The sequence below is a fragment of the Sceloporus undulatus genome, chromosome 4 (genome assembly GCF_019175285.1).
Source record: "Sceloporus undulatus isolate JIND9_A2432 ecotype Alabama chromosome 4, SceUnd_v1.1, whole genome shotgun sequence".
Classification (NCBI taxonomy): domain Eukaryota; kingdom Metazoa; phylum Chordata; class Lepidosauria; order Squamata; family Phrynosomatidae; genus Sceloporus; species Sceloporus undulatus.
Genome location: NC_056525.1, coordinates 174,044,125 through 174,069,259, shown reverse-complemented (window position 1 = coordinate 174,069,259; position 25,135 = coordinate 174,044,125). Strand labels below are relative to the sequence as shown.

Below are 25,135 nucleotides of genomic sequence, written 5' to 3'. Positions count from 1 at the left end.
CAAAATATGGATTAATAGGACCTTGGAAAATGAGGTATACCAAAGGACTAAAGGATGAAGCAAGGGAAACAACTCAAAGAACTTACAAAATTCCCCAAGGCATAACTGTGCTCACACTAAGGCTGATGGATGAGGAAGAGGGGTCTGTGTGTGTGTGTCAGTGCTTCAAGGACAGATTAAACACTTGCCTTTCACAGGGTGGTTGCTTTTTTAAAGAACTAAGTACAGTATTTACATTGACACATAACTCAGGTTTTTGGATCAATTTTTAAAATAATTTTCTAACTTATACACATGTGTATACAGTATGTATTTTTAACGTTTAAAATTCTTGTAATCATTATTGTTTTTAAATTGATTTTATGTAAACCACCCTGAGATTGTAGTTTTTGTGGGTTTTTCAGGCTATGTGGCCCTGTCTAGCAGAGTTTCTTCTTGACGTTTTGGCCAGCATCTGGCTGGCATCTTCAGAGAAACGTCGAAAGAGAAACCTGCTATTGGCCACATAGCCCGAAAAACCCACAAAAAAACTATGGATGCCGGCCATGAAAGCCTTCGACTTTACACCCTGAGATCTTCAGATAAAGGGCAAGATATACATATTTTAATAAATGTAATATAAATATATATGCTCATTTATCCTGAAATAGAAGAGTGTCACTTGGAAGAAGTTGCGTTATACTCCAGAACTTTCTGGAAAAGACTTTTGCCCCATATTATTTGTGACTATTTGGAGAACTTTTCCAGAATATTCTTTTTGGGTGGCTATTCTTGTTTTTAGGAACAGTGATTATGGCCTGCACAATGCCATCCGTGGGAAGTGGGGGAAATGCCTAAAAGCCACTTTGCTCTCTCTTTCTGAATCTTTTCTGGGAGTGTACTGGATTCACCACCTAATGCAGAAGCACCAATGTAGGGCCTTGTGCATTTATAACTCCTCTGGCTTTAATTCAAATCAGTGCCATCTGGTTTGTCTTAAATCTCCCCAGACATTCACATGTTTCTTCCCGTCATAGATCCCTTCACTAGCTACCAGTTCAGGCCAGGGCCTGTTTTAAATTTTTGGTTCTTGTATTTAAGGCTTTGTGTGCTAATCTCCCTTAGTACATGGCAGTTCAGCTAGCATGGTAGGCATCATCTAGGAATTTAAATTTTATAGGCAGAGGATTATTTTCTGTTCCATTGATGTGCACAGCTTTCTCAAGGCTGCAAGCCTTTCAAGATCTGGATCCACATCTGTGAAACAATCTTCCTCTGGATCTCCAGCTGGAGGAGGATCCCATACATTTTTTGTAAGGGGTTAAAGACCTGCCTCTTTGATTCACTAGATTAAGCTGCTGAGTTGTGCCTCAGGTTGCTGAGACGGGTAAGGACTGGTAGGATGTTGTGGAGGAGGTTATATATATTTATAGAATTACATTTCACCATCTCTGTATTTGACTGTATATATTTGGTGGAAATGGTGTTATAAATCTTGTTGCTATTTATTATTATTATTATTAAATAAGTGTTGCCAACACAGCATAACTCTCCAGTGATCTTTTAGCCAAAGGAAATAGACACTTGAAACCTTGCTGCCAAAATGTTTTGCTGCATGAAGGAGCAGTACTGACTGAACAATATTATGAAAAACAGACACTTTCTAATTCCATAATCATATTACATCCAAATAGGCTATCTGGGAACTGGGAATATCAACGAAGCAGCACTACAGACTGATTATTTTATATCCCAAAATAAAAAAAACCCTAATGTTCAAATAACAAACTAATGATCGTATGGAAGGAGAATATTTACCATTATTTATTTGCTTATCTAGGTGTTTTTCTCTGCCCAGGATCAGTTGTAACAAGCTTTCCAGAGTTAGTCAATGATCCGAAAGTCTAAGCAGAGGTCTAAACTTTAAGGTGTATTCCTACATATGCTTACCTGTGATTTCATTGATCTCAGTAGGGCTGGCTTAAGTGTGCATGATTAAGACTGCAAGGTCATTCCCCTGCCTCCAATCCCAAAACGTTGCCTTCTGTACCTGGTTTGTGATATAACACTTTCATCTCCAGGAGATATGTAAGTTGTGCCAGTGTTTTGCCTCAGTAGGGAACTGAACAAACTTGTGCCATGTAGCTGAGCCTCAAAACATGTGGATGTCTGCAGGGGGAGGCCTTTGCATGAACAACTGTATATATAGAGGCTTCCATACAACTTGAGATCTTGAAAGTACAGGGTTTCCCCCTATCCATTTCTGCACTGTTAAGTAAGGATTGTTTGGGGATAGGATTCCATGTCACACAAAACATAGGGAGTAGAGCTACATGGCATGACCCATTCCAGCTTGGGAGGTTCAGCTATCTCCTTAGATAGACATAGTGCTGCCTACACAGGTCTATAATGCCTGTCCCATTGCCTCACACACTGTATTTAGGATAAAATACAAGCATTTACATTACAAAGTAAACCTCCTTTCTACAAAACCTTTTAACAGATGTTCCCAGCCTTAATTTTCGTCCTTATCCCCTGTCTAGCTGGAAGATTTTTAGCAGCACCAGCATTGGGAGAATGGTAAAGGAGGGTTTGGGGAAAAAGATACAGAACTTCTTCTGGTGTTAAGTTGCAGCAGCATGTCAGCATTAAACAGGGAAATAGAATTTGAGCCTGAAAAGAATGGGGTTCTCTAGTCAGCCCTACCATAGCTGTGTCTGCCTGCCTACAATAAGCAAGGCACAAGAATAGCAGTCTCCAGAATCCCTTACTGAGCAGACATGAGCAGAAAAACAGAGCGAAAGGGGGAGAGCTGATAAACCTGCCTCATCTGCCCAGCATGTTCAAAAGGAACATGGATCTGTAAGTCTGGCCACCCGAATGACAATCATAAGAAAAGTTGAGCCTGGTGAAAGAAACAGTTCTCCTTTAATGCATTTTGTTAGAAGCTTTCAGGTGGTCTCTAGAAGGTTCAAATTGTTCTTGTTTACTTATGCAAGGCTAATCTGATCTGGTTGCTTCCTTTCAAACATGCTTAGTATTGATTTTGAATAGAAAATTGCTGAAACATGTTGAACTGCGCTTCTTCTTTTGCAGGGGAAGAACCTATCCCTATTCTTTCCATGTCATTTCTGTCTCTGGTACTAAATTTTCTATAAAAAAGTCATGTCCAGGAACACATCTACTTCCTTAACTGAGGTATACCTGGAGTGCTAGATAATGCCTTTGATTTTCTCTTCAGGGTGTCAATATGTGTTAAATGTAGGGGGTCTTCCACATTTGCTGTGGTTAGGGACGCAGGGCCACCATGAAAGAGCAAAAACACAAATAAAAAACCCCCATTTTTTTTAACCTGAGATAACATCTCTCCAAAAAACTCTAGGTCCTCCACCACAACTCTATGGCCAGATGCCAGATGTCGACCATAGAATTGCTCTGGAGGACTTACAAATGCCTAGAGAAGTGTTTTCTCTAGGATCGCTATGTCCTCCAGCGTGACACTACCTACGGTCAACATCTGGCAGAGTTGTGCTGGAAGACCCAGAGATTCTAGAGAGACTATATTAATTAAATCTGGAAAAGTCTTGTTTGGAGGTTCTAGCAGGGGAGCGCAGCTATCGTATACCCTTGACCGAAGAACGGTACCAGTCATCCTCTTCCACCGAGCGCACAGCTTCGGGAGGGACGCACATGGAGCGGTGAGGGAGGAAGGGGACACCCGCCTAGCCAGCCTGATCAGCTGAATCAACCCTGGCGATCAATGGGGTGACAGATGTCTCAGCCAGATCGCCCTCACATCCGGTACCCAACCTAAAATTATTTTATGAGGCATCTTGTTTAAATTGTATAAAAGATTAGGTACAATTAAAAGATAAAGATATATTGACATTACAGAGGGTTGATTTGAGATTTGGATTTCATGCCTTTCTCTTTTATTAGAAAGAAAAAGCAAATAAGGATATGAATATGAAATGTGGAGGGCTGGCTGTACATTGTACACACATGGATCTATTCTGGTCCTAATCTGGTGGTATTCAAGCTTTTTGCCCTTGGGACCCCCCCTTTACATCTACATGCAGACCTTGCATGCCGCCTCCACTTGATGTAGTAAATTAATAAAAATAAAAATACTTTAGTGCGTATATTTTCATTCACACATTCTTGTACAATCGACCCTCCTTATCCACAGATTCAAGCATCCACAGCTTGAAAATATTCCAAAAAAGTATAAATTCCAAATGGCAAACCTTGATTTTCCATTTTATATAAGGGACATCATTGTGCTCTGCCATTATACTTAATGGGACTTGAGCATCCATGGATTTTGTTATCCACGGGGGATCCTGGGACCAAACCCCAGCGGATAACAAGGTCCCACCGTATATGCATATTTTAACATTTTATAAGGAATTAACATCATTCAAATTAGAACAATTTTATTTACGTAAATTCAATATTTAACTCAGCACATGTGTACATTACACATAAAAAAGTTTGGGACAAGGAGGAAGAGGACGGACGGATCAGGGCCACAAGTCTCGCTTCCAATAATCCAATGAACCCTTGAGCAACTCTTGTGTTCCCATTGGGGGGGGTGTCTTGCCCCAGTGTTTGAGAAACATTGTCCCAAGCAATCTATAATGTTCTCAGGTTAAAGAGAAAATGGCTTTAACAATAATGTTCAGCAACCTGACTCCATTTTTATTATCTGTCTTTTATTCAGCATCTACGATTTTGTCAGTGCTATACAGAAGCAAAAAGACAAGACAGGCTTCATAATCCAATAGAACCAATACTAAAGCAGAAAGGAATGGGGAGGAAACCAAGCAAATTCAGATAACAATTCTTGAAGTTAGATAATCCCAGCAATATTTTCTGATTTGGAGAGATGGGCCTCCCTGTCCTGAAGATACACACACAAACCATCAGCTGTTAAGACCTTGGGCTATGGCTGAACCCAGATGATGCCTCCTTTCAGCTCTGCAGTCCCTCACAAGATAAGATGCCAGGCAAAGCACTGCTCCTCAGCCTCTCCATCAGCAATATCCAGATAATGGCACTGATTTGCAATCCTTGCATGGATTACAGAGATCAATGTATGCGAAGCACTTGGAATAATCTGAGTAACCAGACTGCAGGAGCTGGGCTGAAAACCACAACTGGGTCACAGTCACACACTGGCAGCCTGATTGTAATTTTAAAAGAATGCACACACACACCATACATTTTGCACCATTAGATACCCAGGTAAGAGTATAATTCAGAGACATAGATCCAATTACACACTGCAGAAATAATCCAGTTTGAGATCGCTTTAACTGCCCTGGCTCAATGCTAGGGAGTTCTGGGGACTGTAGTTCTGTGAGACATTTAGCCTTCCTTGTCAGAACAATAAACTACAATTCCCAAGATTCCCAAGGCGGTTAAAGCGGTTTCAAACTAGATTATTTCTGAAGTGTGTTTTAGACCATAGCCATGTTAGGTCCAAAACACACTGCAGAAATAATCTAGTTTGAAACCGCTTTAACTTCCCTGGCTCAATGCTAGGGAATCCTGGGAACTGTAGTGTTTGTGAGACATTTAGCCTTCTCTGTCAGAGAGTTCTGCTGCCACAATAAACTACAGTTCCCAGGATTCCCCAGCACTGAGGCAGTTGAAGGAGCCTCAAAATGGAATTATTCCCGCAGTGTGTTTTGGACCTTAGCCCGGAATATCGCTATGCCAAGGGATTTTGTGACGCCTTTGAGACTAAAACGAGCAAAAGATGTCGTAGCAGCAAAAGCTTTCCAAAAAGGCCTGGGCTGAATCATCCACATTACAGAAACTGATGCAGTTTGACGCCGCTTTAACTGCCATTGCTCAATGCTAGAGAATCCTGGGAATTGTAGTTCCGTGAGACATTTAGCCTTTTCTCTCAGAGAGCTCTGGTGCAACAACGAACTACAATTCCCAGAATTCCATAGTAAGGAGCCATGGCAAGTACAGCGGTGACAAAGTAGCTCTGTCTCGGCGTTCTTTTCCTTCTGCGCATGCGCAGAGGCGGCCGCTGCTCCACAGGCCGGACGGCGCCTCCCGAAGCTCTCCATATAAACGTTTTCCCTCCTCCCTCCCTCTTTTCCGAAGACGTTCGGCAATCTCCGTCACTTTCCGACCTCTCTCTTCTTCCCTCCCGTCTGCCTGGTCCTGGAATCTCACCCGAAGGCAGAGCGGGAGGGAGGGACGGAGGGAGGGAGGCGAAGATGGGGAGGAGGAGGAGGAGGAGGGCGGGAGAGTCGGGAAGGGGGCCAGGGCAGCAGGGCTTCTCGCAGGGCAGACGAGGCTGAGCGGGAGAAGAGTGGCCTGACTGAGGCGAAGAGTTGTGGAACTTGAGGCTAATAAAGAACGCTTCGGGCGGCTTGAGGCGACTGCGGGTGGTTTGTGGGTTCTGACTGAGAGGCTCGAGGCGAAGAAGGAGAGCTTGGCGGCGCCTGCGTCCTCCCTCCCTCCTCCTCCTCCTCCTCCTCGTCCTTCCTCCGCCCCAGCGATGGCGGCGGGGCTGCGGCGGGAGACTCCTCCCGGCGGCGGGTGCCTGCCCTGAGAGACGGATCGAGGGAGGGAAGCGCCGCCGAGGCTCCGAGGGAAGGGCTGGAGAGGGTCGCCGCCGGGGGTCCCCCCTCCTGCTCCTGCTGCTCCTCGCACGAAGATGTCGGACACCAAGGTGAAAGTGGCCGTCAGAGTCCGGCCCTTGAACAGGAGAGGTAATAATGACGGAGGCGGAACAGGAGGAATAGCCACAACGACGGCAACAAAAGAGAGGGATGTTCGCCTTTATCCTAGTCCCTGCTTGTCTTCCTTGGAGGAGGAGGAGGAGCTTGCTGCATCCACATTGGAGAAATAACCCGGTTTAGCACCGCTTTAACACTTTCTGGCTCTCTGCTATGGAATTCTGGGAGTTGGAGCTCCGCTCTGGGCCCACAACAAACTCCAGCTCCCAGAATTCCATAGCAGAGAGCCAGAGAACAAGTGAAAGCGGCCCCGTGGTTCCACACACAGGGAGGCCAGGCGTCCTCCTTTTCCAGGACGTGTCCTACGTCTCAACCTTCTGCCCAGGAGAAATTGCAAAAGGTCCTCCATTTTGAGCAGGACCAAGAAGCACGGATTTACATCGACATGAGTGTTTGTACAGCTTTTGTTTTCTTGAACGTAGAGAGATCTTGTGGCCCCTCTGAGACTAAGCCATGGACAGAGGTTGTTGGCAGCGTGAGCTTTCCTAGACTTGAGTCTACTTCCTCAGATGCATTTGATCCCCTGTTCACAAATGCGCCTGAGGAAGCAGACTCAAGTCTTCTTTCTTTCAGTCGGTGTCAAAGGTGCTACAAGATCTCTCTACAGACACCTTTAAGACAAACTGATTTAGGGAGTACAAACTATCACTGATACCTCTTTGAAAACTTACTGTTCAGAAAGCTCTGGAGAGTTCTGGTCACACCTTTGAGACTGACTGAAAGAAAGATTGGCAGCATGAGCTTTGGTAGACTTGAGTCTACTTCCTCAGATGTATTTGGTGGCCTGGAAGCTAGGCGCAGGCATATATCTGTCTGTATCTGGGCAGGTTTCTTGAAGAGGCTGATGGATTTCCACTCCATTTGGCTAAATTTGGTGCTTTCCATAGTGGTAGTTTTCAAAGATATAGCTGTGTTAGTCTGTAGAATCAGTACGTGGAAAGGTCTTGTAGCGCCTTTGAGACTCACTGAGAGAAAGAAATTGGCAGCACGTCCATAAAGGTGCCAGCCGTCCTGTGTTTCAGAAATGAACATAGCCCTCAGTAGTGGACAGCCCCTGTGGCTCTGTAGGCCTCCCAAATTCTTGCTCCAGGTCTTTTTAGGGGGGATGAGAACAACGCCCCTGTCATTTCCTATACTCATAGCAGCAAGTGGGTGTTGTTTTCTAGACAGCAGAAGAAAGAAACAGGAAAAGCTCTGCTGTCTGGGGATGGAGTGTGTATCGTTCTGTCAGGGAATGTTCTGAACTCCTCTGTTGTGTTATGTTCCAGAAATGGAGCTGAATACCAAGTGCATTGTGGAGATGGAAGGGAATCAAACTGTCTTGCATCCTCCACCGTCAAACAACAAACAAGGAGAAAACAGGTAAAAAAGGAACACATCTAACTCTATATTTTCAAGTAAAGTAACGATTTCCATGTATGATCTTGCTGAGGAAACATCAACTATTTCAGCACCTCTATTCAGGAAATATAGTCCTGGCATATTATTTTTTGTGGGTGACATAAACAAGGAACAAGATTAATTAAACTACAACACTTGAATGTTGAGATGTGTGTATAGAAAGTTGTTAGTGTTAGCCTTGTAACTGAATTTCACTGTTACTGAGGCATATACCGTCCAGAGTTGATTTGGGAGCAAAGTATTAATTTAGATTCTTAGGCAGAAAAAGAAATCATTGGGGTTGTTTATTAGCTTCCAACTGGATTATCTGCTGGTTTCGTTGTTCATTACAGTTTGTTTTAATGAGGAGAAAGTGCTAAAATAATTTATGTAGCTTGCATTTATTTGTAAAATCTTGAACGGAAGGAACAGTTGGAAACAGTCCGAAATACCAATGTGCAAGTATGTAAAAATAGATATTTTTTCTTTTATTAGTTTTGAGAGGTCAGGAGGGGAGGTTGTGCAAAGGACACATGGATGGGAAAGTTACATTAGTATTCAGTTATTGTTATCAGTTGATTGTTACGACTATTTGGCTTTATACTGAGGGGGATTTTAGGTAAGATTATGTCCTCAAAGTTTTTATTTACACAGAATTCAGTTGAGGGAGAACTAGGGATGTAAAAGTTGTCTCAAAATATCTTTCTTCAGAAACAGAACTAATAACCAGGAAAGAAAGGAAGATAGCAGACTTTCGTGCCGTTAGTGAAGTGTGTATTTATAGGGCTTCTCTTGTGCTGCTCAGATTCTAGTATTTTTGATATTTGCATCTGAATTGCGCTATTAGGAGGGAAGTAAAGGGAAGTATTTGTCTGAAAGATGGAGAGGTGTCTGAAACTTCTTACTTAAATTTCTTCTCTTATGAACTTTGATCAGTAAAAGCTCAGTCATGTGCATTAATCAACAGCACAAAGTAGTCAGCATAAATTGCTAAGGCTGATAACATTAGTGCAATCTGTGGCATTGAACTTGGACTAAGTTAAAAGCACCTGCAACTGTAAGGTATTGGTGTCCTGTTGTATTTATGCATTTGTGTGTGCATTTGAAAATCATTGCTTATTCTTCTGGTCTAATTTTCCTTCCTTGCAGAAGTAAGACCTTGGTTTAAGGAAGTGCCATATATTCTGTTCTGAGCAGCACATTGCTGAATCCAAGTAATTAGGGCTTTAAAAGGAAATTTATTGGGCCCCAATGAGGACTGGACAAGTGTAATGTACTCTGAATAAAGAGCCTCTGATACTCCATGAAGTGGCCAACTGCAGTGGGAGCCAGTTTCCATACCTATGTGCCAGGCTGCTTGTGCAATTTTCAGCTGAAAATCACCAAAAGTACAGTCCAGATGTGACCAGAAATCTACTTCTGCTTTGACCATCTTGTTATTTGTATGGTTTTTGGTGGGATAAGAATATTAAAAGGAAACTGTTGTGTTTGGGGGCATGGTGGCAGTGTTTTGGGTCATTTGAGGATGCTTTTTACCATTTTTTTAAATAGGGGAGGGGTTGAGGGATTGGGGCAGAATGCGTTGCAGTTTTCCTGCCCTTGCTGTACATGCTACACTCTCCAAAATTTCTTCAAGGATGGCATCTGCACTGCAGAAATGATTCTGCTTGACATCACTTTAACGGCCAGCTTCACTGCACAGTGCTATAGAATTCTGGGAATTATAATTTGTTGAGGCAACAGAGCTCTCCAAGAGAGAAAGTGAAATGTCTCACAAAACTACAATTAACAGAATTCAATAGCATAGAGCCATGGCAGTTAAAGTGCTGTCAAAATGGAAAACCTGTGTAGAGTGCTTGACAATAATCCAGCAGTGATATAACCGGAGTATGTAGCCAGATCTGCCTCTTATGGGAACGCTTGCAAGCCCCTCTGGCCATATGACTCTTCAAGAGCAATAATGGATCAAGAAGTGTTCTTAGCCTGGAAACTTGATACTACTGAAAGATGTGTACCTCTGCTAAATTACCTGGTTGTGTAATATTAGCTTCATGAAAAAGCAGCTGAGACAGAACTTGCAACCCATTTGTGTGCAGAATTACTTGTAGCTTGAAGGTAATGGGCTTAAGGATAAAATCAAGGTGTTAGTAAGATGGAGTTGCCTGGCCCAGAATAGTCCCACTGTAGTGTCACACTTCACATGAAGAGTGGCTGGTGGATCTGCCATCACAGCGATGGTGACTCTGCTCTAGATTTTACTGCTGCTTTTTCTCTGCAGCTGCTGTGTGTTGAACAGGAGCTCTCCTGGTGCTGGAGGTTCAGCACCAGCAGAGGTACTAAGCAGTGTTGGAGCAGGTCCTGGAGGAGCAGTAGTAAAATCAAGAGTGGATTTGCCACCCCTACAGTAGTGAGATTTACTGGGCACCTTTGGGTCATACATCTTAAGGATGAAGGTCTGCCTTGTTTTTTCAGTTTTCTAGCTACAGGGGAAAACAATATTTGCAGTGACAAAGCTAGTTCATCATATTCCTTCTTTGTATGCTGTTTTATTTATTGGATTTTAAAAAAAACTGCCTAATTTCCATACTTTTAACAATTAATTTTTTCCCTTTTTTAATACATGTTGAATGAACAACCTTATATATATATTTTTAAAGAAAACCATGATAGACAATAGAGTTATTTGTGGGGGCTGATAAAGTTTGTCCTTTTACAGTACAGTATTTAACATTGCTTCAGGCTTAAAGAAAGTTAGGAGGGAAAGGTTCCAACTCTGGGGAGTTGGTGTTTTGTTGCAAAAGCCTCAGCTGAAACTTATCTGAATGGAGTGTCAAGTGAAATGAGACAGCTACCAACTGTCTTTGTATCCAGAGGAATTATCAGCCAGAAAGAAGCTGCTATGCAGGCGCTCTTCATATCACCTGCTTGAGGTAGAAGATTGAATAACAGCTGACAACAGTCTTTGCCTTTGTTTATAGGAAACTGCAAAACTATCTGATCTTGACCTCTCTTAAATTGCTGTCCCTGTTAAAACTTATCAGGATGCAAAGTGATTTAGGTACAGTTTTTTTTTAAAAAAATTGAATAGAGAAACAAGCATTTATGAGCTGCTTTAGCGATTTCACTAATCACATTCTAGACAGTGACCTAGTTACTATTCTGGTGAAGTACCACTCTCAAACTGTGCATTATTGAAACTCCACGATTCAGGTGACACATATGTGACAGTGTTGTTTCTGATGTATATGAAATCAAAGAGGAAGCAGCTGGTATTGGTTCTTGTTGACAGCACTTCATACTTCTTTTTCATGTGTTTGCAGGTATCAGTTTCAGAGTTTCCTTTTTCAGTATAGAGAGACTAAACACAGTCCTTATTCAAATAATAGAAATATCAAAGCAGATTAAAGATTTTCTTTGAAGATCTGTTTTTGAATGAAAAATATTGGCTTAGGTAAGGCTGTTTAAAAGTTAGACTAGCTGTTGTTAAAGGCTTTACAAGCATGAGTTGCCCAGTACTTTTTCTGATGAATTCTGTATAACTGAAAATATACATGTTGAATGAACTACCTTAATTTTTCAAACTTCTGAGATAGGAAAAATACCAAAAATGTCATAGTTTTGACTAGTCAAAAATATACTTTACAACACATGTAGTATTTAATGTATTGTAGTTTGTAAGAGTTTAGAAAGTCTTACATATAATTGACTTATGTGGGTACCGGAGCAATCATTATGTTTTCACGTAACTGTTATCCTCCCAGCTCAAAGAGGTCATTAGAGATGTGTAGCAATGTTAAATGTAGCATTACCTTGAATGTGTTAGGTACAGTAAATGGTATTTTTGTGAACTGGCCAGAGAATTGTGTTCCTGGGTAGTTGATATAAATACAATAAATAAGCAGCATGTAAATTGCCTCTCATGCCACAGTTAATATAAACTATATAACAATGTAATACAATAAACTATAGCATACTGAGGTATACATTTGATTATAGCGCTATTGGTATACAAAGAGGACTGTAATATTCTTGTGATTTAAAAAAAACGATGTCCGTTCCCCACCTTTCTTCCAAGCATAAGAGAACAATCTAGAGTATATATGGGGTTGTGCAGTCCGCCCCTGAAGGGGTGGCCTACAGCCGCCTCCATCTTCGCCAAATCGGGGTCATGGCAACCGCACGATGCGGTCCAATCTGGCCTTCCCATGGCGCAAAAAGGAGCTGGAAAAAAGTGGTTCCTTTTTGTGCTTTATGGCACTCCTTTGGCACTGCATCATGCGGATGCAGCGCCAGAGGAGTGCCATGACACTGTGCATCGCCAGACTTCGACTTTGTCCCCATGCTGGCTCCCTAGTCTCTGTAGTCTATAGTCTGCATAGCCCCCTAGTCTCTATAGTGGCCCATCCTTCTTATTGGGTTGTGGAGTGTTGTGTAATTTTCATCATAAAACCTTCAGGGGTGCGCAGTTAGTGGCCATCCGGATGTTGTTAGCCTACAGGTCCTATGATCTCTCACCAATGATTGTACAATCTAGGGCTGATGGGAGTTGCACTCCAGCTTCATCTAGAATGCCGCTAGTTGCCCCACCCTATACATAACTACTGTATAGTGAAAGTGTAGTGGATGAGAGTGCGCCCACTCACATGTGCAAGTGTACATTTTATTTATTTATATCAAGGATTTGAATTTGTAATCTTTGTGTGAATACAATGATTTAGTCATGTGTTAGTGCATGTAGATTTGTCCCAACTTCCAGGTTGACATGAAATTTCATGCACAGTTGAATATAAAATTTCACTAAATTGTTAATTATACAGTCCGTCCTTGCTTTATGCGGGGGATCCATTCCGGATCCCGCTGCGTAAGGCAAATTCTGCCTATGCTCGAGCCCCATTGGAAACAATTGAATGGGATGTGCGCCCCTTCCACCCACGCGCGCCCCACGGCTTGAGCACGTATGCTCAAGGCCGCGTATGGTGCGCCCGCACTGTACATTTGAAATCAAAAACACTCTGATATATCCTTTTAGTCTCCTCATCTGGGTGGTGTTATTTTACCAGGTGATAGCCAAAGTGGAAGAGTAAACCTGAACTTAATCATGGTCCAAAGTACACTGCAGAAATAATCCAGTTTGAGACTGCTTTAAGTGCCCAGGCTCAATGCTAGAGAATTCTGGGAACTGTAGTTTTGTGAGACATTTAGCCTCCTTTGTCAGAGCTCTGGTGCAACAATAAACTACAGTTGCCCCACCTTTCTTGTGGACTTGAGGTCCATGGTTTTCAATATTCATGGAGGGGCGACCTCCGTAATTTTATTTTTTTAAAAAAATTAAAACATAAAAAAATTAAAGAAAGAGAAAAGTCAAAATTATTATTCTGAATTCGTAGAAGAGGGTGTTTCTGGTGCAGATTCTTGAATGACAGTGACCTTTTTAGTGATAATTAAATTATTTATTTTGTACGTTGAACGTCTTGCCTTATTTGAGACCATCACTGGTGGAAAATTTTCATCTCTCATCACAGTGTCAGGAGTATAGTCCAGTGGTTGGAGTCTGATCTTATTTGACACTGGTCAAACATTATCTTCTCTCGTTACAATGTTAGGAGTACGGTCCAGTGGTTGGAGTCTGATAGTGCATTTTGCGGGAGGACGTGATGTGATTTTTGAAGGATTATGTTCATAATTTGAATATGGTAAGTTCTGCACCGCCCATGGAGTTGAAATCTGGCTCTGTGTGTTCCTCGTTGAATTTTCATCTCAGCCAGACTAACCAGAAGAGACAGAGTTTGACCAGCTCATCACTTTCTCGAGCTGTGTGTCTGAACTGCTTAAAAAGTGATGGCTGGGCAGCGGGCCGGTAGTAGTGCCCTTTGGCGATGCATAATTAATGAAGTGACTACCACTGCCAACATCTGGGCGACTATGGCGGTCACCCATCAGCAACTGTTTCTCTTTGGTTGTAGATTTCAAAAATCCACACTTTCTCAGCGCATGTGCAAATTGACCTCCGTAATTTTCAATGGGGCGCTCTCCCGCAGTGTACCTCTGTTAGGAAGTCTGTAATTAGGGGAATTTTTAATTAGGTCAAATTGCGTAGAGGGAGGGTCCTAACAAAGCCCTTGCAAGACCGTGTCCCAAGGTGTATACAAAAGGTTGCCAAAGAATCCCTTGAGAGATGACGCAGATACAGACTATTTCCAATTAAATGTCTAGAGTTTATTAAAGTAGAAACACACACATACAACAAAGCGTCACTCACACACACATTCAGTACTTGTGGAAAGCAAAGGGGTGAATTTAGGAGGTAGGTTTAGAGAGAGGCACCACTACGGGAGATATGTTACCTTTGAAGTCTTCTCCGGGAAGTCCGATGCAGGTTTGGATGAGTGAAGATTCACGGCTGCCAAAGCATGAGGAAAGATGGCTGAGGGAGTTAAGTTCAGAGTCCAGACTGGTGTGGGCCAAGCTGCAATCTAGTTATAGCACATCGGGTGGTCTAAAACCAAGGTTTTTATAGGCTGAGTCTAGCCTGTGGCAGAAGATAAGGTTTTAGATAAAGGATTTGTTTACCTGGGCTATTGTTAAGCCAAGGAGAGGATATGTTGCAACAATGCGAATAGGTCTGGACACAATTGGGTGGGCAAACAGATCAATGGGTGAGTCATTAAGCTGATCACCGGTCCATTAGGTATAAGGCCCAAGTAGTGTCTAGCTTTTGGAAGTAGTGGCTCTTCTTGTCTAGCAACTCCCAAACTTCCTGTGGGGATTTTCTAGTTCTTTTATTTCTAGGGCTCCTGCCTCCTATGCAAGGTGACTACGTGTCCTCCTTGCTTTTGGGGGAACAGCAGCTCCTCTAGGAGGTCAGTCTGGGATCAGAGTGAAGTTGTTCCAAAATTTTATTAAAATCTATACTCGATAACACCTCCCATCCCATTCAAGCCTATGGGGATTGAATATTGGTGAGTCTGCATTTTTGCGGGGGTACAGAATGGATCCCCTGCAAAAATGGAGGGCCAACTATACAATTCCTAGGATTCCCTAGCACTGAGTCAGGGCAGTTCAAGGGGTCTCAAATTGGATTATTTCTGCAGTGTGTTTTGGACTCATGTCTAGTTATAACTTACTATCTTAAAAAGGGACAAAGAATGATCCTCTTCAGCTAGAAAGAAATAGGCTTCTGCAGTCATAGCTTTAATATTTAAAATCCTACCTGTATTCCATGCTGATTTCCATCTGCAGCATCCAAAAAGCTTTGCTTCTGGAATGTCTTCATGTCCCTCAGAAACATTTTTATTTTTTGAATTTTGCAGGGTAATTGTTTTTTGCTTTGGTTGGTTACAAATGTTGAGTAAACTAAATGTAAACATTTATATTGGTTATACACTCGCCCCTCTCCTTTTTCATGGGGATGTGTTCTGGACCCCCTCACAAAAATGGAGTTTCACCTACACTCAGGCCCCTTTGGCTTGAATATAGGTGTGCAGTTGCGGGAGCGCGCGTGCGTCTGCCTCGGGCACACGCCCCATTATTTCCCCTTCCGTTCGTCCCTTGCACATAAGCGAGGGACGGGGGTTCCAAAACCACAAGAATGGAGGGAAGACTGTATATTGTATATGCCCATAAAATGACATGGAGAGAATGCTTGCTTTTATTACAGAGTGAAAATACTGGAAAACAAGAAAAAATAATAGAACAAAGCTAAATAAATATATTATCACACCCCTCACAAAAATCTCAGAGTGAAAGGCGAAAGATTTATACGATCTGAAGAGAAACCAAGGTTGAGGATTGGTTATTAAAATTACATGAATTATCAGAGCTAGATAAACTGACGAGGAAATTGAGGTACGAAAAAACAGACAAATTTCTAGGAAGTTGGAGACAGGTCTTTGAGTTCTTTGAAAATAAATGGGGTTTATTGACAACAATTTCCTTAAAGGAATGGTGATTGAGTTATTACTGGGTAGTTCAGAGTAGTAACATAGTTATTGTAAATTGTTTGAACATTACAAAACTGGAACAAGTGGAGTCTATAAGTAAAGATAGATGGATTATTTTTCTTTTCTTGTATGTTTTCTTGAAAAAACAACTATATCAGTCGATAGGCAATACTCACATGAGGAAATAATATTGTATATATTTCTCTATGCACTGGTTCATATTAGAGTTAAAATTTTGGTGGGTTACATAGAAAGATGGAATCAGAGCAGGAGAGGAAAGAAATAATGAAAATACCTTGTTTTAACAACATAGTTGGCTTGTACCTGACGGAGCAGGAAGGTCTATGTTTTGTTTTTGTTTACAGTGATATGTATGTTATGTAATGTGTACTATGTTTGTCTTGATTGTATTTCTATTTAATGTAATTACATTTAAAAACAACAAAAACAAAAAAACAAAAATCCCAGAAGAAAGAAAAAATAATCAATACAGTAGTAGGTTCAATCATTAGAGCTAGCATGGTTTAATGGTTTGAGTCTTGGACCAAGAATGTAGGGAATCAGGATTTGAATCTCTGCATGGCCATGGAAATCTATTGGGTGGTCTTGGGCAAGTCACATTGTCTGAGAAAGGCAATGGCAGAGCCCCTTGGATCAAATCTTACTGTTTATTTAATTATTTTATGTTCCACTTTTCTCTCTTATGGGACCCAGAGTGACTTATACCATATGTTAAATAATACAGCCAAACCACCCTGAAATACAAAAAATAAAACATTAAACAAAATCCACTTAAAACATTAATTTAAAACAGTTAAAAGGACATTAAGGCCTCTTAAACAGCCCACCTGTTGCACTTCTCAAACCAGTTACTAGCTGGAGGCCTGTTTAAATAAGAAGATCTTTGCCTGATCTTGAAAAGAGCAGGGAGAGAGCTGAGCTTCCTTTGGCAGAAGGTTCCATCGTCTGTAAATAGCCATCGAGAAGGCTGACTTCCAGGTCCTTACCAAATGTATCTGAAATGGTACAGGAGTAGGACCAAGAGAAAACCCTCACCTGGAGATCTTAAAACCTGGACAACTTGTCAAAAAGCTTTTCAAGGAACCTCTGTGATTGCTTTGCCTTAGAATTGCTTTAGGTCAGAATGACTTGAAGGCAGAACAACAATAACAGGTTGAATCAGATTAATTACAGCAACAACTAACTGCTCATAAATGACTGGGTAAACAAATGAATTTTAACTGGTAGTGCAATATCAAAATTGCAAGGGAAAATCCTGTTACATCACTTTCCAAAGTTGGGCACCAAACTTGTGTCATCTCACTTAGTGGTGAGACAATGATAGGCTTTCGTCTGCCTTCTGAATTAAAAACATGAGCAGGCTGATACAGGAACAGGTGTTTCTTCAAACACTTGACTTCCACATTGTTCAAGGCTTTGTATACCAGTGCTTTGATTTATTTCTGGAAACAATGAAATGAAATTGAAATGAAATTTTATTTATATACCACCGTTCCTATAATCACGGCGGTTTACCGCAAAATAAGATACAATACAATACAGATTACAAACAGCATAAAAACCATGTACTACAATACAACAATAAATCCATCCTATTCAATCAATAATAAAACAATCTAAAAATACATTAAATAGTAAACAGCAGCGAGAAAAAAGACAGGACATGTCCCAACAGACCCCTAATAAGAAAAAAAAGTAACTAAGCCCCTCTCTATCTCCCTCCCTCTAGAGAGTCCCCAACAGCAGGACCAAGCAACAATCCTTGGCACTCCGCCCTGGTGGTATAGGCGGCTTACAGAGTTCCCTGGGCCGCTCCTGCCCAGATGGAAAAAGGGCGACGGCGGCGTCCTCTTCGGGGGGAGAAACAAAGAGGCAACTTTATAACTATCTTAAAATGGCACAAGTCCTATTCTTTTCATGTAGATTACGTTTAGTCTTTGGTAATTCTATAGGAGTTGTGGAATGCTTCATCACTGAAGTCTTCTATCTCTCTAACTTCACACAGAGCACTTGAGCCACTTTAACTGCCATGCTCCATCCTTTACGGGGATTTGTATTTTCACAAGGTATTTACAGTCTTTTATCAGAGAGCTCTCATGACTCACCAGACTATAAATCCCAGGATTTGATAGGATGCAGCCATGTCAGTTGAAGTGGTATCAGAGTGGTTTAATTGTGCAGTGTGAAATAGATCATGAAAAAAATCCAATATCATAGTGGGATAAGCCATGCAGAGTTTTTGCTGTTTTTGTCCTTGTCTGACACTTTCTTTTTCATGATTCTCTTCTCCTTGAGTCTAAGGGGAGAGATCTGATCTGGATCATCCAGTTGCATGGTTGGGAACTAATCATTTTATTTGTATCCCTCCTTTTCCCCAAAAGAAGGACTCAAGGCAATTTAGGAGACTCACAGCCTTACCAGGCATATCCACTGGCATGCTTCCCCTCTCTCCAGCAGTGGAAGGGAGTTGACCATAGAGATTTTTGTTACAGGTAAAGAGTGCTTCTGGGATCAGATTGCCTCCTCAGGGAGGCCCACTTTTCTCTCCACCTTAAGATGAGAACATCTAGTATATGCTATAGTTCTAGGACATCTTCCCATCTCCTGCACGATTGCAGCTTAGTTTGCCTGCCAATGTGTGGTTGCTAAAGAGTCTCACATTGCATAAACAACTTAGTATCTAGTATTGCTAAGGGGTGGACTGACAACAGCATCACATTTTTTCAACATGGAGGTAATTCTGGAGACATAGTATATTTATCTACTTTAGCTTTGTTACCTCAGTCTGAGACAATTCATTTCATTATCTTTTCAAAGTTAATTCCTTTTGGAATTGTTAGTGGGGAGTTTCAGTAACCTACTTTTGGGGAAGGATATGGCAAAACTACCACTGAATATTCCTTGCCTAGGAAAATCCTTTGAAATTCATGGGGTCACCATAAGTTGATAGGCAAATTGAAGGCACATGCCTTCAGCTATGTGTATCCTACAAAATATCGTAAAATACAGGTTTCCTTATTTATTACTTGCAATTTAAAGTATATAGGTTACCTGGAAGATTAAAAATAACACAAGGAACCAGTTCCAGTACAATGTTCACTGCCAGCCAGTTGGACCTGTCCACCATGTGAGACACTCTCAGCCTACTGTGAGGTAGCAACATGACAACATTATACTCTGGCTAGAATTAGGTAATAGGCTTTATAACCTATGTTCTGAAATTGCTATACAATTTAGTTCTTACTTACATATTGTGCCCTGATAGTACTGGTGTTTGGGAGCAAGTACTGAAATCATTTCTGAAAGGTCCAGATAATAGAATTTACTGTATTATCAATTTTTAAAGGGAAAAAGTCAACTTGAAGCTAATTAGTAAGAATGCTGTTAGCTGAAGCTTAGTTTTGATGTTCTTCTGCACTACATGTAGCGCATGTACAATGTACACTGCCTTTTGACAGTCTACATGAACCTCAAAAGGTAGACCATGACCCCTGGACCTGCTGCAGTTGCCCACTCCGGTCATTTAATTTAGCAATTCTGCTTCCAAGTTTGGCATATCCCCCCCCCCCCCGGTTTGTTCCAAGAAAATTCCTGCTTCTTACAACAAATGTTACTTGAACCTTCTTGCATACAACATCTTCAGAATACAGCTTGCAGTGTGTCCCAAAGTAAGTGTGGAGTCAAATCTATATTGAGTGTTTCCTTGCTGATACTTTCTTTCATCTTGTGTTTTAGTAGGAAGGGTGGGATTTACTATCCAGATCAGTGTTGTTTAATCAAGCAGAGCTAGCTTCAGTTCCAGGTTTAGAAGTGCATGGTCAGATATTGTCATGGTGCCAGTCATAACAGCCATTATTTTTTGCTAGCAGAGGGTTGGAATGGGAGAAAAATAAAAAGGAAAGAAGAAAAATAAGTGTCTGGTGTGGGGCAGGATTTTAAAGTATGACTTATGCTAAGATGCATAAAATATATGATCACATAATGAAGAGCAGATACCCTGCCAAGTGTCTGTGAGAGAGCTTTTTGTTTGTGCAAGTGGAGTTAATGTGCTCTTGTATCCATTTTGTAATCCACGATAACATTTCTGCCCTGCTAAAAGCTTGGAGATATTGTAGCATGACTGGTTAAATTGGCCTTAATGCCAGTTTGAAGCCTAGAAAGAACTGTTTGTGAGCTATCTTTTTTTCTTTTTCTTAAAAAAGATACATTTAGTTCCTCTGGGTATTGTAGGGAGTTCCCTACCATGAGACAGGATTTTTTCTTTATTGTGAGAGCAATCCTGCTTGCTTTAGAAGTTTCATCTACTAAAATTGACGTGCTAATGAAGGGTGGGATAATACTTCTCTTTATACGTTTGCCCCGATAAAATTCGTGAAGGCAGAGAATGTCAGGCTTGTGTTCTTTATTTTCAGAATTTTGTGGTGTTTCATAACAGATCCCTAGCCATTTGTTTTATAATTTTATGATACAATTTTAAGCCTGTTCACAGTTTTAATAGTATTTTACTTTGATGCTTTCCCTTATTGTGTTAGGGTTTTTCCTCCCATGGCTTCAAACCACAAAACATGCCCAAGCCACCATGCTCATACACATGGAACTGGGGGAAAAAAACCCAACAACCCTAGAATGAAAGAAACAAATAGAATTGTAACTGGCTTCCAGAGTAGCAGCTCTACAATGTGCATGCACTGCCAAGATTATAATTGCCCAGCTCCAAAGAGGGACTGACTATAGTGAGTTTTAGGTTATTCCAGCTTGGTTTTCTCCTCCTGCTCACTAGTTTTGTGTTGGGGGATCTTAGAAGCTATCCTCAAACTGTTTTTAGTAATTGTTTGTTCCTAACAAATACAGGAATTGGAAAAGAGAGGCAAGTAACAGACACTGATGTTTCAGTTTCACTCTGTTTGGTACTGCCATTTTAAGCTACCTCAAATAATGCCTCTTGATAAGTTTCTTTATTTTATTTAATTTATTTATTTATTTATTTTTTGTTGGGATGTGGGGTCCATTCTGTTGGGTGTCTAGCCAGTTCAGGTGCTTCTACATTACTTTCTTCTTCTGAGATCTTTGCTTCCTTTGAGATTGGAATATCCAGTGCTTCACACATGGCTGCTGCCTGAGTATTGGTAGAGACTCTAAAGTTTCATCGTTTATGTGGAACACTCTTACTTTGAAGGGAAAGAGAAAAGTGTACTGAATTTCTTTCTTCCTGACAATGGTAGTAAAAAACCTGAAGGTTCTGTATTTATATTTCTGCAGAGAGATTTTCATAGGGTTTAGAACTTTTATATTCCATAGTTTGGTATTGCTGATTGCTTGCAGAACATGGCATTCCTTTGAATATGGAGCAAAGCATGTGAGAATGTTTCTGGCTCCTATGGAACAATGTGATCTTGGGCCAAATGCCTTTCTATAATTCAGTTTTTGCATGCAAAGGGATCTTGTAGCATCTTTGAGACTGAGAGAAAAAAAGAAGTTGGTAGTGCAAGTCCTCATGGGTTTTCATAGAGACCACATGCATCTGAGGAAGTACATTTAAGTCTATAAAAGCTTATGTTGCCAACTTTTTTATCTCTGTCTCAAAGCTTCTAGTTCTAGAACATCCCTTTGCATACTGATTCAGGCAGTTATGCCTTTGAATTTTACCTCAATGTTTTCAATTATGTGGAGATCTGGACAGATTTCATTTAGCCATCAGATAAGGAGATGATTGAATCACTTCCCTCCTTACCTTCTCTTCAGTCCAATAATTTTAGGATCAACCTGCACCTTCATTTCTCTAGATTTCAACCTTATCTAGCAAATTAGAAACCAATTAGAAGAGTACATAATGTTTGTAGCTTTTGTTCCTGGGCTGAACTATGTTCCAGTGTGTCACTAGATATTTTTCTCAGGGATAGTGAATTCTACTCCCTATATAATTTGATGTCTATGGATTGTGGTGCTTTAGTCCAATTTTCCTGGAGTTCAGCTTGAAATTGTTAAAAAAAATCTTCCATTGAATTCTTCTCTAGTTTATCCACTCTGGTTTTGAGCTCTTAGCACCTATTGAGTGGCTGTTTCACTTATTTCAGCTCCCCAGTACCTAAACAATCTGAAAAGCTGCCTTGAACTGTTGATCCTGCATACCTGGAGTAGTTTAACAGTTTGAGATACTTACAGTATTGATGAATGGGAGAGCAGCAATCTTAAAGCTGTCATTTTGCTTGTGAGAAAGCTATGCTGTGATTATTTTTAAAGAAGGAAAACAAATAGCAGAGAGTACTATAAGCACCAATGTGACGCTGCACAGTGGTATCATTAGGAGGGTGCGGTGGTGCAGCTTGCACTGGGTGACACCCTATGGAGTTGTCATCCCACCAGGGGAGGGGTGAGAGCTGCTGGCCCTGCTTCACTGTGGCAGCGATAATCTCCTCAAGAGGAGGCCACTGCCTCCACGAGGAAAGACAAGGCTGAGCTTACCTGGCCGTGCTTTGTGGCGGCAGCCTCTTCAGGAGGAGGCCACTGTTGCTGTGAGGAAGGACAAAGCCAAATATTCCTAGCCTTGCCTGCCTGCGGTGGCAGCGGCAGTCTCCTCACAAGGAGCAAAGGACAAGGCTGAATGCATGTAGCCCTGCTTCCCTGCAGCAGTCTCTTCATCAGGAGGCCACAGCGGCAGCAGTGAAGGAAAAGGGGTGAACACAGCTTTTTGGGAATGCTCCTGGCAGCATCATCCCCCACACCGGGTGACACTGGGGGTCAGGATGCCACTGACACTGCATATGACCATTCAGGGCCAAACATTTTGTCCATTGTCTTGCATTGAGCAATCTAGCAGTAGTTACAAAAAACAAAATGAATACTTGAGGTATATTTTATCCTTTTACATGTTGGCACTTGAAATCAGTTATCCTCAAGTATAGGATTAGGAAAAAGGTAAGATGCTAAGAAAATACCTGGCCAGTAATGATCCCTCTTTGAAGTTTAATTGAACGTACCACATGGCTAAAAATTAGAGGAAAATACATTCATCTACTAGTTTCCAGGAATTCTGTGCATATCCAAAAGTTTTAGATGTTACATTTCCTGCCAGATAGGCTTCCACATGTTCAATAAGTTGAAGGGTGTGTGCAGAGTTTTTACTCTTAAGTAACTTACAATAACTTGAAGGAGTCTTTATTACTAGGTAACTTGCCATAGGTTGAAGGGTGTGTGGATAGAATATTTACTACTAGATATCTTGTGCAGTCTTTTCAACCTCAAGAGCAGAATATCTGTTGTAGCAGGGTTTTTTTTAAGCACAGTGCTTTATAGACTATAGCAAAGTCTTTGACTGCATAAATCATGAAAGGCTATGGAACGACCTTAAAGACATGGTAGTGCCAATACATCTGATAAGTCTGATGAGGAATCTGTACTCAGGACAAGAGGCTACTATCAGAACAGAACATGGGGAAAAAAAGAATAGTTCCCAATTGGCAAAGGAGTCAGACAAGGCTGCATATCATACCTACTTGTTCAACTTATATGCAAAACATATTGGAAGAAAAGCAGGCTTGGACACAGAAGAAGGAGGAGTGAAAATAGGAGGAAGGAATATCAACAATCTGAGATAACGCAGATAACACCATAATACTAGCAGAAAACCTCAAAGACCTGGAACAAATACTAAGAAAGATCAAGGAAGAAAGTGTGAAGGCAGGACTATTGTTGAACATAAAGAAAACAAAAATAATGACCACAGTGAACCTAAACAAATTTGAATTAGACAACAAAGAAATAGAAATACAGGTAGTAGAAGAATTCTCATACCTGGGATCAAACCTTGATAGAAATGGAAAAGAAGACTAAGAATGGGAAGGACAGCTATGAAAGAACTAGAAGAGAAGATCCTAAAATGCAAGGATATACAACTGAGGAGAAAAGTTAGAATCGTACAAGCCATTATATTCCCTATTGCCATGTATGGATCTGAGAGCTGGACAGTTAAGGAGGATAGGAGGAAAATCAACTCATTTGAAATGTGGTACTGGAGAAGAGTGCTGAAGGCCCGTTACAAACAGGCACCCTAGGACGGACTCAGTCCATGCTAGGGTTAGAAAGGGGCATCTCTTCTAGACGCCCCTAACCCTAGCACGGACTGAGTCCGTAACAAATGGCGGCGGCTGTTCCACACGGCCACCACCATTTTGACGTGACGGCGCAAGTGCGCGACTAGAGCCTCGCGGCGTCTCTTCCGGACTGCAAGAAGGAGTGCAATTTTCGTGTTCCTTCTTTGCTGTGTCCGGGATCCGCGCCATTTGGCTGCTGCGGTTCCCGGATGCAGCAGCCGGCGGCGGCAACAGACCGCTGCAATCCGGCAGTCTGTAATGCGCCAAGGATTCCATGGACAGCCAAAAAGACCAACAAATGGGTCCTAGAGCAGATCTAGCCAGAAATCTCCCTAGAATCCAAGATGACAAAACTCAGGTTGTCATATGTTGGACACATCATGAGATGGCATGAATCATTAAAAAACCCCAGTAATGTTAGGAAAGGTAGAGGGAAGTAGAAAGAGAGGAAGGCTGCATGCAAGATGGATGGACTCTATTAAAGAGATCATGAGTATGAGTTTACAAGATTGAGCAGAGCAGTGGAGAACAGAGGGTCTTGGAGATGACTCATCAGCAGGGTTGCCGTGGTTCGAGATCGACTCGAGGGCAGTTAACAACAACAAAATGTGCACTATAGTGTGGTGCTAGAAACAGAACTACATAGTAATTTTATCAGAAACAATTATGGCATCCCAAATTTATGGCATCCCAAATTAATATGTTGACTGTCAAAAAAAATGATTGTGGCTGTTTTCTTCTGTTGAAAGTGATAACAGTCCATGTGCTGTTTGTTTTCCTGCTTTGAAAACATGTAGTGTACTAGGAGCATTGGTGAAGAGCATTCTCATTGAATGAAGTTGTACAAATGGTTTTTATGAATACTTGTGGTCTTGGTTTTGAGGAAATAGAGCTACTATTAGGATTCAGATTTCCTGTCAGAGTAAAAACCAGCTGATATTAAAAGGGCCTGGGGTTCCAG

The 25,135-nt window shown here is 41.4% G+C and overlaps 1 protein-coding gene across 11 annotated transcripts in view; it reads left to right on the top strand.

Moving 5' to 3' along the window:
• The first annotated feature begins 6,128 nt into the window (after window positions 1-6,128).
• KIF13A (kinesin family member 13A) overlaps window positions 6,129-25,135 on the top strand; it is a 100,931-nt gene continuing 81,924 nt past the window's right edge. For 5 of the 11 annotated variants that reach the window (XM_042462247.1, XM_042462242.1, XM_042462243.1 and 2 more), the window contains exons 1-2: window positions 6,133-6,716; window positions 8,012-8,105. In XM_042462247.1, coding sequence (XP_042318181.1) covers window positions 6,662-6,716; window positions 8,012-8,105 — 149 coding nt within the window. In that variant the 5' untranslated portion in view covers window positions 6,133-6,661. Of the gene's footprint in view, window positions 6,717-8,011; window positions 8,106-25,135 lie in introns of all 11 variants that reach the window. The other 6 variants (XM_042462250.1, XM_042462252.1, XM_042462251.1 and 3 more) reach the window with 2 other exon arrangements.